The 12,121-nt window shown below is 41.7% G+C and overlaps 1 protein-coding gene across 1 annotated transcript in view; it reads left to right on the top strand.

Moving 5' to 3' along the window:
- Positions 1–498: 498 nt before the first annotated feature.
- Positions 499–12,121, top strand: part of kcnab1a (potassium voltage-gated channel, shaker-related subfamily, beta member 1 a) — a 105,713-nt gene continuing 94,090 nt past the window's right edge. Inside the window, exon 1 of the mRNA XM_040130613.1 lies at positions 499–1,032. Within this exon, the coding sequence (XP_039986547.1) occupies positions 761–1,032 (272 nt within the window). The 5' untranslated portion in view covers positions 499–760. The remainder of the gene's footprint in view (positions 1,033–12,121) is intronic.

Consider the following 12,121-nt stretch of genomic DNA (forward strand, 5'->3'; position numbering starts at 1 on the left):
TCCTCGACTCTGAAGTGGTCCAGGAGGTGTCTAAATATAGAGTTGTCACTGGTACCAACCCTGAAGATAAAAAGAAACAAGCTGCGTGTGCCAGTGTACTTGTGGTGTCTGTTAGTAATTGTTAATAGCTCTGCTTCAAACAGTCTTCACTGTGTTTATAATCTAAATCCACACTCAAACGCCAAGTATTCTCTCTATTTTCACTTTTGACAACCTGCATGTCATTGTTTGTGTGTGGATGTGCCCACATTTATGCAGTTTGTGTATGTAGGTATATCATTTCTAATACGTTGCTTTAGTACTTGAATGTACCTGTGTTCTATCATGTGTGTGGGTGTGTACGCACTGTCGACACCCTGGCATGTTTGGCTCCCTCCTTTTAGGCCAGGGCAGGCAGTGACGAGATGAGGAAACCAGGATCCTGTTTCAGGCTGGATGAGGCTATAAGAGACCAGAGAGCACAGTACACCGACAGAAAGAAAGACAGAGAGAGACAAACAGACAGGGAGAAAAACAAAAACAACCCAGAACCAATAGACAGAAAACAGACTTGAAAAAACAAAATCCAGGGAGTTGAGAGTTTAGAAAGTAGAAAGTAGAGAGACAGAGAGGTGACTGAACTCTGACAGTCATACAAAACAAGCTTTTCTGACCCAAAAAATTATTTAAATTTGGAAACAAATCGGAAACCCTGAAGGTCCTCCTCTTCACCTTGCTCCCTGAACTCTGCCCTTGAGGGGAGGGGGCACCCTCTGGGGTCATGCTAGCCGCCCGGAGCAGCGGAGGGGGCGTTGGCGGGGGACACCAGCCACCCCACGTGCACCGCAAACACTCGGTGGCCTCTCTCGGCGGGTCGAGAGCCCACCGCAGCAACTCCCAGGATGCCAAGCGCAGTTCCTCCTCCGGGAAGCATGGGGCACAGCAACGACACAAGGAGGCGCTGATCAGGGAGATGGAGACCACCTGGTACCTGAAAATGTTTGGACTGGGCAAGGAGGAGACAGTTGCGCATAAGACTGGCATGCCCTACAGGTCAGTCAAGCCCTTTGTGAGTGTGTTTGTGTGTGAGAGAGAGCCACCATGACGCTGTACCCGACACAGTGCAAGGAGATTGAAGGCCCAATGGTTGTACAGCGCTGCTCGTTGATGCACATTACTCGATGGATAAATTCACATCACAAGTAGTCACAGTATCATTGGCTTTTTGCTTCTCTTCAAATCATTAAACTTAGGATCAGTAAATTGGTGTGTATGCAACGTACAGTAGGTACACATGGTCTGTGCATGTACGCTTTCAGATTATTCAAGTATTTTTGGGCTGGACCATGAATGCTATCTGATGATAAGTGCCCCCCCCCCCCCGCCCTGTCATTTCATTTGTGAGCTTTGTGTGTCACAGGAGTCACGCCGGTCATAACGATCTCCGGCTTAGAGTTGTGTCACCTGATCTGGCCGTAAAGCTAATAGCCAGCATCTGTCTCGCCACATTAGACTGTGTTGACATCTTCTAACACCATGGTGACAAAACATATGGAGGCTGGAGGGAGTGTTTTTATCCCCGTCCGTGTGACTGACAGACAGAAAGCACCAGTTGCATTGCTTCTCAGGATGTGACACACACCACAATTTCCACTTCTGGAAGTTCAACTATTGGTGCAGCAAGTGTTGGTAATCTTTTTCCACATCTCTCCCTCTCTCCCTCTCCTCTCATTGTTTCTCACACATGGATATTTTCAGTATTGGGTTACGCTCGCCTCTCCTCCTCTTGCCATTTCTTCCCTCTCATCACTCTACTCTCCTTTCTTGTCGCTAAATGCCTAATCCGTGTGTGTCCCATTCCAATCATTCAAGCCTAAAGCTCCACATTCATTGGTCTGCAGTCAAGCCTTTTTCCTCTCCTCCTATCTCCTCTCCTCTGTATTCCCTTTCTCTTTATGCTCCAGCCTCCCTGTTGGTTTTGGCTCTGTTCACTCTCTAATTTAGAAAAACAAAGCAGAGCAGAGACAAGAGACGAGGATGATAAAGAAGCAAGGGCACATTGTGGCGCCCGAATGTTGAGGCCTTCCAAATATTTATGGATCCATTTATGTTGTAGAGCAACACAGCACAGTATTACATAATTCAAAAGGATTTCTATAATCCACATTTGTTTGTTCACCGTTCAGTGAAAATTAATTAGCGGAAGGTAACAGAATCCTACTGTGTGAGCTGACAGAAGCAGCAAGATAATTTTGCCCGGAACTTCAAACTGTCACATGTAAACAGGCTTCATGTAATTTTGCCCTCCCTTCACCTTAACAAAGATTTCTGGCAGCTGCAGTGCGCTAAGTGATGCAATTTTGTTGGCCTGGTGCATGTCAGAAGTATCAGGATACATGTAAATATTTGAGTATTTGGTTGTGTGTCACCTGAAGCAACTGTTGCTTGTATAGTCTGGAGTTAATCAGAAGGATGATGATCAGTGAGCTGCTATTTAAAGTGATTAGACACTGAAATTTTAATGATGCTTCTTTTATTATTATTAACTCATAAGAAGATCACCACTTGGCGACGTGTTCATGTGTCATCACTGTTTGACAGTAAAATGTGTTAATAGCTGCCACAGTAACGTACATGTAAGTAATAAACATGTGAGATAATAGGGTCAGGATACAGGACTTCCCCCCTTACCAGTAATAAATATTCACTTATTGACAGTATCCTGGACATACAACATATTAGATTCATTTTCCATTCCTTCTTTGTGAGAACCTCCTTTATAACGACCATATCTGTCTCCCATGACTTACATTTACATGCAACTATTCTGCATTAGAGACGTTACCTTATACAGGTTGTATAGATGCAACAAACTGAAAAAAAAATGTTGGCAGTGAACATTTTTACAGATGCAGAACATTTTTACAGATTTTTACAAGTTTGATCCATTGTAAAAACACATAATATGGGTGGCATTATGTATACCCTAAACATTGCTTATTGGAATGATGGTAACAGTGTTTAGGAATAATGCTTCAACTATTTAAGCAGTGAATAACTCCAAATACTCAGCATTAAAAAAAAATCGAGTGTGGGCTTTAAAAAAGAAAGCAGAGTATGCAAGTTCAACATAATACAAAGGACCAGTGCAGTAGAGCATCAATCAAAAATGGTACATTTCCATTGCCACCAAAGCCCTGTAGTGTTACAGTAACAGAGAATCTAAAGCTTCAAGTCTATTTAGTGTCACTCACTTGATCATTTACAACTCCCACTGCCTTTCCCTACCACTCAATCCCCCACTCAGACACCTACTGTATAAAGAACTAATACTGCTGGATTATAGCTTGTTTCTGTTATTGGCCCAAAATCCTCCTGTTTGCATTCTGTACATCTCCACATAGATAGAAAGATGCTGTGTATTGAAGTGATCTCCCATGTCAAAAACACACGTCAAACACCAGGTTTGCTTGTTATTTCAGATGTGGCTTTTAAATGTTATTCGAGAGTTGGCTGGGTGGCATGTTGGTGGCTGCACACTTGACATGCTCTTTATTTACAGGCTCATAAAGACATGATGGAAGCCTCGTATGGCTTGACAAACAGACTGACAGGTGCATGTGGAGTGTGATGAGTTGGTGTAAGTGTGAGTGTGTTTAGTAGGCATCTTTCCAAAGTGATGAGCTCAATGGACCACCAATAAAAAGGACTACACTGTGTGAATCACCATAAGATTAGAACGACCTTCACACATACAGCACACATATGCTCACGCACACACACACACACATTCAAAAAACACACTTGTTAATTCAATCCCCCTAGAACCTCAATATTGATCATCGCTGGGTCTCCATTACTATAATCTGGAGTCAGTCTTCAGGATGAAAAAACGACTTAAGGTTGACTCTGACCTAGAAAAGACGTGAAAATGAGATGAACCCCTCCAAAAGTCCCCTTCTTGCCAATCAGCCAAGTCATGCATTACACACACACACACACACACACGCACTGTCTGCCAGCTCTCCTCTCTGAGCCCCTGACGTGGATGCCAAACAGCATGCGATGGCTGGATATCCTCTCCCTCATTTGAATCAGAACAATTGCTGCGTTTTTTTAGCTCTGCAGTGATTCTGCATAAAAACTGGGGCAGAATATAACCACAGAAATCTCGGGCTTTTATAACTGAGCTAAAAATAGCTTTTTCTCTCCCTTAAATATGTTAATGCTTATTTGTTTTTCATAGAGACATAATATTTAAATTGCATTTTCTTTTGTTTTTGTGCAAATATATTGAAAATAAAACTGTATCCTGCCTCAATAGATCAAGGTGACTGGACTGAATTTCTGTCGCTGGCAAATGAGAAAACAACCTAAAATAACCTAAATGATATTTTGTTATTTTTTGCATATTCAAACATAGCCTACTATGTTTGTGCTGTTAGAGTGCCTACTTTCGAGTACATTACTTAGTTTTATGTTGTTCTCTATTCAAGTGAGTAAAATAGTGCTTTAATAGAGCAAAATATGAAACCAAACAGGTAAACTATCATTCTCAGTTGACTGTCGATGATTAGGGACCCAGTCGGTAAAAAGATGCATCATCTCTTTAATGAGCACATGGCAGCACTGTTGTTGACTGTGAAAAACATGGACAACTGCCATAATAACACCTTCATGGAACAGTTGTCTAATCTTTTACGTCTTTTTAGAGACTTTCACCTCTATTATATGTTATTAAGAACGGGCATCATCATTAGAAATCATCACTAAATTATTCCAATCCTTTTTCCTACAACAGAAGCCAGCAGTTCCAGGCTCTACAGTAAAACTTGATTGGTTCAAGTGATAATGACAGCCAACAGTATCGCTGCCCTTCTCTGACCAGGTATTGGGATTATATTTCCCCATAACACCAGGGACAAAGGTGTGGCAACATGATACCGTTGCACGGAGAACATAAACACATGTACAATTAGAGCATGATGGATGAATCATTGGGATGTGGCCCAGATTAGCGGTTTGATTCGCTCTGCAGCCACCCTTTTGCACTTGCACAAGGGCATGCCAAAAGTATCCATCCCTGAACACTAAAATGCTGTAATATCAAGGAAACTTTTAGCACTAGTTCTGACACAGCAAAGCCACAAAATGCAGTCGAATAGTATGTTCTCTTCTTGTTACATCTTTTAACCCCTCTTCAGTGATTAAAAGGATAATAAGAAAATAAGAGGAGCCTTAGGACAGCTGGAACATTGACTATGCGACACAGCACTTGATGTGTTGTCCATACATTTTATACAGTCAGTGTAATATAATATTATCAACCTCAATTTGCGCTCACTCCTCAGCATTAAGCTAGATTCTCAATGATAATAACAACGGGATTTAGTGGAGAATGTAGGCCAACACGCTGGTGTTAAACAGGAGCAGGACAGTCCCTGAGGGCTGGAGACTGATCACTGGCATAATTATTTCTGCCGTAGAGTCAGATGGCATAGAAAGATCTTTCTCATTCGAGTAAACAACATACAAATGCTGTTTTATATACTGCAGATAGCAAGCAAATAGTGAAAGACGTTAAAATATGGACATGAGCTTGACCTCTAATGTTTTTTAAAATTCATCCATGAAAAAAGGTATACAGTGTTGTGCTATGCCATGCTGCTCTACTTGTTCTGTTTCTATCATGCTGTGCAACACTGGATAATTATCAGACATATGCAATCATTATATGGGGATTCACTCACTGGAGGGAGTGCATGTGGGGGTGGTGGGGGCAAAATGAAAGAGACAGAAAAAGATGGCTAATTACTCTCGGGGAACATGAAGCTGATGGGAAAAGGGGAGGATGAAAAACTGGTAAAATACTGACAGTTACGGGAAGACGAAGTGAGAAAAGTGTAAGATAGAAGATAAACAAATTAATACGATGAAAAGGGGGACTGGAACAGAAATTTTGTCCGAACCTTGCTTTTGTTTCTCCTGCTGCCATGACCCCTGGCTGGACCCCCCAACTGTCCTCACCCTGGCCTCTCCCCCTCTTCAGCCTCTCGACCTCCTCCCCCTTTTTTTGTGGTATTCTTATGAGTGACTCACCTGCTCCCATGCTGAGTGGCTCAAAGGAGAATGTCCCTTTTCTCAACAACGGAGGCAAATAGTAGGAGAGAAAATAAGACAGAAAAGAGAAGCATCAAATACAAGTGGGACAAGGAAAAAAAACAATAAAGTAAACAATAAAATGACAAGGAATTTTATTGAAAAACTGTTTTCTTTTTGTAGATTTTGAAATTTACTGTATATGCCTTAAATGTATGTACCTGTATAGTCTCCATGTGTATGGATGTGTATGCATCTAGTCTCTATAAATACACTGTAAACACACTCTGTTGTTGCATAAGCTCAGCTGACTCTCCTGCTGCCAGGCAGGATCAGTTTTTTCCGACCATCCTGCCGGACAATGGAGACAGCTGCCCCTCAGCCAACCTCCCAACCTAATTCTACATGTCTGAGTGTATGTGCATTTACACTATTGTCTCTGCATTAACACAGTTGCTGTAATTTGAGCATAGTGTAGCACACTCAGGTGCAGCAACACAGTCAACTTTGCATGGTGCTCTGAGGTGTCAGCTCCGGAAAAAATACTAATACACACACCCCCTCGAACAAAGTTCTGAAAAATGAAAATTGTGGTATGTGAGTACATTGGACTGTTGCAAGCCATTGATTTGTGTAATTTCTTTTGTCAAATGGCTTTTTACAAATTTTGAAAAGGAACAACAAACTTTTAAAGAATACAATCTTAATCCAACCTTAAGGACTCACCAGAACCAGGTCTATACACAGTTTTGGGTTTGAACCCAAAGTTCAAGAAACAGAGGAAGGCCAAGCAGTCTGTAGCTGATATTTGCGCGAGAGAAGAAAGAAACTTGATCCTGACAAACAAAAGTTAAACTTGCAACTGAAGTCAAACTTAGATGATGGAATTATATTATAATAAAAAGTGTCAACAGCACATTCACACTAGTTACAGACACAATTAAGTGTGTTTCCAGTAATGTGGGAGCAGGTTCCTACTATTGTGGGTTTTTTGAGGGTCATTTCATTTTTGGCAGTGTCTTTGCTTGCATGTGTATGTTGGACCAAACTAGATTTGGGTGTTTTGGCCGAGTGGCAATTTTCAGAATTATTTGCGGAATACCAAGGATGAATAGAAGAATATAATTCCAAATTCACTGCATGTGTGTGTGTGTGTGGGTGTGTATGTTTATGTAGAAAGATAGAAAGAGTGACAGTGTGCGTCTCAACTAAAATTTCCTGATATGGGAGAATGGCATTCCTCATGATTCCCACAATCCACTGGAGGACCAGACGTGATGTCACTGAACACTCCCATGAGGAGGCCAGTGGGTGAGAAATTATATACAGTGTGTGCGCGCGCGCGTATGTGTGTGTGTGTGTGGTGAGAGAGAAAAAGGGAATGACAGGAAGAAAGAAAACAGACCAGAGAAAGAAGCTTCCCTGTTTTATTTTGTGGTTCACTTCATTACAAAAACACTGCCCTCAGACTGCGTTCAACTGTGCACGACACGCTGTTGGCTGTGTGCATGTGTGTGATAGTGTGTGTGTTTATGTTAGGTGTTTGTCATGGGCAAAACTCCAGAGTACACTTTGTTTAGAGAGAGACAGCGGAGAAAGGGAGTGTAAGAGGTGAGACATGAAAGACAAAGGAGATGAGGTAGATAAAAGGGGAATATTATTGGGGGGCTGGAGCATGGAAAAGTGAGTAAAGTTTTAACACAGAAAATGCACACATACACAGTGTAATGTGTGTGTCAGCACACAGTGTGTGAAAACAGACTAAGAAAAGCAAAAAACGGAAAAGGAGACGATGTAAATGCTGGAGAAGAGACAAGAGAGGAAATAAGGAGAGAATGAAAGGGCTTGTGACGGTGGGAATACTGAAAGACAAAGGAAGGATGATGGGGAAAGTGAGAGTCGAGAGCAAGAGATAGAGAGGGAGAGGGAGGGCGGGAAAAAATGTCCCAGATTCCCATGCCATTTAATAGGGAGCAAAACCAAACTGAGCTTATAATGTAGACTGGCTGAGCAGGGGGCAAAGTGACAGCATGAGTGTGTGTTTTGTGTGAGAGAGAGCAGAGGAGAGAGAGAAAGAGAGAGAGAGAGAGGGAGAGAGAGAGGGTTATCTGTGTGTATGTCTCTCTCTCTCTCTATCTGCATGTGTGTGTGTGTACAGAGAACATATGTGGCACAGCCAATGGTGGAGTACATGTAAGGAAAAAGCCTGTTTTTCCTGTGTGGACGTGCAGCCTGCAGACGGACTGGATTTAAGTTTAATTATGGACTCTTGAATTCCGTTGTTCTTATTTCAAAATTATGTTTTTCCAAGTTGGATTTTCCTTCATTTCTTTTTTTGTTGTTTAAATAAGCGGAGTATACTTTATGTGGAGCTTCATCCAGAGGAATACTTCACTTTTCTTCTTCCTTTGAGCTTTAATCACACACTCACTCTCAGAGTCTTCTGCTGCATGTAGCGCTGCGTGGGCGAGGGGCCTACCTGGATAAGTCTGAGCGTACATGTTTGTGGGACAGACTCACAGAAGACGGGAGAGACTGAATGAGAGCATAAAGTGAAGAAGAGAGCAGGAAGATGTACCTGTACAAACCGACGTGTCCGGAGATTCCCAACCCGAAGCAGAAGGTGACCAGAGGTCAGGGCGGGGTCCCGCCTCAAGGCCCGGGCCAGGGAAGACTCATCAGTCAGACGTCCACAGGGACTGGCCCTGGACCCTACGCTCCTCTGATGTGGACGGCGAACAAACCCAACAGCGTGGTGGAGCTCAAACAGCTGGAGGAGTTTCTTAACTTCCACTCGCTGTCGCTGCACGACACAGTGAAGAGTCAGACAGGCATGGCCTACAGGTAACCTTACCTGTGTGTGTGACGTGTTTGTGAGATGCTCCTGGATTTTATAAGGGCTCGATAATACTCCGAGGCTCATGCCTTCAGGTTAATGGGTGCCATGGCAACCCTACCAGCATTACTACTGAGGAGTTGTTCAAATGTTTCTGTGTGTGTTAATGTTGGATTGTTCTGCCTTGTTGATACACTCATTTTTTTATGATTTCCTGTCTTTGGTGCCATAGTTGATTTGTTGCTCGGGTTGGTGGGCTGTTGTGGGATTTGTAGTTTTTTGGACGGTGTTAGTGCATGATGTCATGTTTGTTTACTGAATGTTATGTTCAGGTTTTCCTTTTTTCATTGGCGATAGAGAAGTATTGTACATCAGTAGAAACAACGGAGGTCTGATGTGTGGAAAAGGTCTTCAAAAAAGTGTTGAACTCAAGATGCCAAGAGTAGAGAAACCAGCACATTCATCCACGCAGCCCATCTTCTGTTTCACATGTTGTGTCTTTGTTTTCAACAATTTTAATGTGTCTCTCGTTATATTATGCAATGTCCACTGCATCGGAGGGACTATTGATCTCCATTTGAAACGCGCTCCCTGATTGATCACTCTCTGGAGGCATGTACATTTATGTCAGTGTGCTGTATGAGTACTTACGGTTACTCTGATCCGATACCCTGTGATTCTTTACAAATTCATTCTTAAAATAAACAAAAACAGAGGAAAATTAGATTTTCTACGCTCCTTTTATGATGTGTCATGGTTTTCATGTTCTGTCAGATGCTGGATTGAACCATATTTGATGCAGGCGCGTGCACACACATACACACACACACACACACAGAAATAATACCAAAGGCATGACAAATTGTTAAATACCTCAAAAATGTCAACAAAGTGCATGAAGCCCAAAACATTAACTTAAGCGGAAATTTTCTTAACATATGCACAAACTCTTTTTAAATTAGTCTTCAAAAGTGAAAGCTACAGTCTAGGTTGCCCTTAATGTCCTTCACCTATTTAAATGCTCTTGGACAGTTTTCTTCCTTGATAATTAATCAAACTTGTATTGTGAATATACGAATGCTAATGCTATAACATGTGGAGGAGCTCATTTCTGTGTTCATGTTTGCTTCACGGTGCTTGTAAAGCTGCACAACTGAAGCATTTTAACCTTCATTTGTTTATGCATTATGGACATGTGTTCCAAAGAAAGTAATGTGTTTCAGTAATGGAAGTTAATGCTCCAGGGCCATGCTTGATCAGAATGTACACATGCACAATGCTGTGTATAAAATATGGATTCAATCATTTTACAAATGGCTCATGTTAAATGTTAAACGGTTTTTATTTTTGAAGATAATCCACTTCAAGACATAGTGTTCCTCAGCGCTGGTTGAGACCCATGGTCCTCAACGGTTCATTGTTTTTCTTCCAGTTTGTTATCTCTGACTAAGCATCATGTTGGTGAGTGGTTTGAGTGAGTGTGATTGGAACACTGTGGATAGCTGCTCAGCCCTCAGGCTAGAAAGCAGCATGTAGTTGCCTTTGCCTTCATTGTGTTGTTGTCTCAAGTGGAGAAGAAAGGAAAAGAGTGATCTTGAATAAAGCATTTCATTCTCTGATGGAGTTTCTATAGTTAGTTGTAGCTTTTTATTATACTTAAACCTTTATTTATCCATGAAAGTTGACCGAACATGAATGCTCTTTTACAACAATCACTTGCTTCACATTCACACAGTAACACATACAGCATTCACTGCTGTCCTTTACAAACATTGTTAGACACTTACCAACACCATTATGTTAATATCTCGTAATCACACTATGTTGGTTATTTGTAGCAATTAGGGAAAAAACATCACAAATCCAAACTCCAAATGAGCTAAACATGCCTGTTTATCACAAGCAATTTCATTTTTCAATTTACCATTACCAATTTACAATATCCAAATTAGACTCCATGCTGTTGTTGAGAAATGTGGGTCCATGTGTGTTTTATATTTGGAGTTGCTGATGGCTTAGTGTTTCCATGAACTGTATTTTGGTCATTCAAACAGCCCGTCCGCTCCCAAGGCTCTCTCGTCACTGATTCTGTGGCTATATTCTGCAAACATGACTCTATAACAATCGGTGTAATAATGACACAACCTGAATTTATTCTGTCGTGGTGTTGGCACAGAAGAAATGACAGCACAGAGCGTAACTTCTCCATCACCCCTCATGTTTCCACCAATGAGAGAGAAAAAGGGGGACTAGGGGGGAGGGAAGTTTGATGGCAGTCTGTATCCCTGTTGGGTCAACCTGGCTATGACAACTCATATGGCCATGTGCTGTTAGCATTTCGCCTTGGGACCAGAGCATATGTGTATACATGGGCCTGTGTGTGTGTTTGAAAGTTTGTGGTTATTCCCGTGGTAACCTAATAAAACAGCTGGCTGCCCATGTCCTTTTCCAGGTCAGCAGTGTGGTCAAGACCCGCACTGGGCACTCCTTCCACACACACACACACACACACACACACACACACACACACACACACACACACAGGACAGAGAATTTATTTTGGCTAAGTCAACTATTCTTTCTCTCAAGCTCCTGATATGTAAACTTTTCTCTAGCTCTAACTAAAAAAATAACAATAACCAGCCATGACTTTACCCAAAATAAAATACTCACCAACAAAAAATTAATATGGAATACTTTTATTAACATAAGACACCCCAAAGGAATAAATGCAATCCGGTGAAGGGCACTCAGTGTCCTTCCAACAGGTTTTCCTTTAAAGCCCTTCTGGCTCTGTAGAGGGAGGTGAGTCGTGACATGATAAAGTCTTTGGAAACATTTCCTAACTCAGCCTTTTGGGCTTGTGACCCCTCAAAACAAAGAAACGTCTATTTTTATAGTGGAACTATCCAGTATTTCACAAGGAAAAAAATTCAAAACTGGAGACAAGTCAGAGGAAAAAAGGCAGAAATATGTTCTTTCTTCCATTCAACCGTTGGCGAGGTCCTGACACCCCAGGTTGGAAACCACTGTTCAAACTACAACCTTAACCTCAAACAAACAATCTCTAAAATAAATCCAAACTTAAACCCAATTTCTGGCAACCTTTAACATTGCGTCTTATTCCAGCACCAAACTATAATTCCAACCTAAAACTCATTTAAAACACTGGTATAGCCTATAGATATATCAGAAAATTTCCTTCCT

This window comes from Xiphias gladius, chromosome 7 (genome assembly GCF_016859285.1).
Source record: "Xiphias gladius isolate SHS-SW01 ecotype Sanya breed wild chromosome 7, ASM1685928v1, whole genome shotgun sequence".
In the NCBI taxonomy this organism is placed as follows: Eukaryota; Metazoa; Chordata; class Actinopteri; order Istiophoriformes; family Xiphiidae; genus Xiphias; species Xiphias gladius.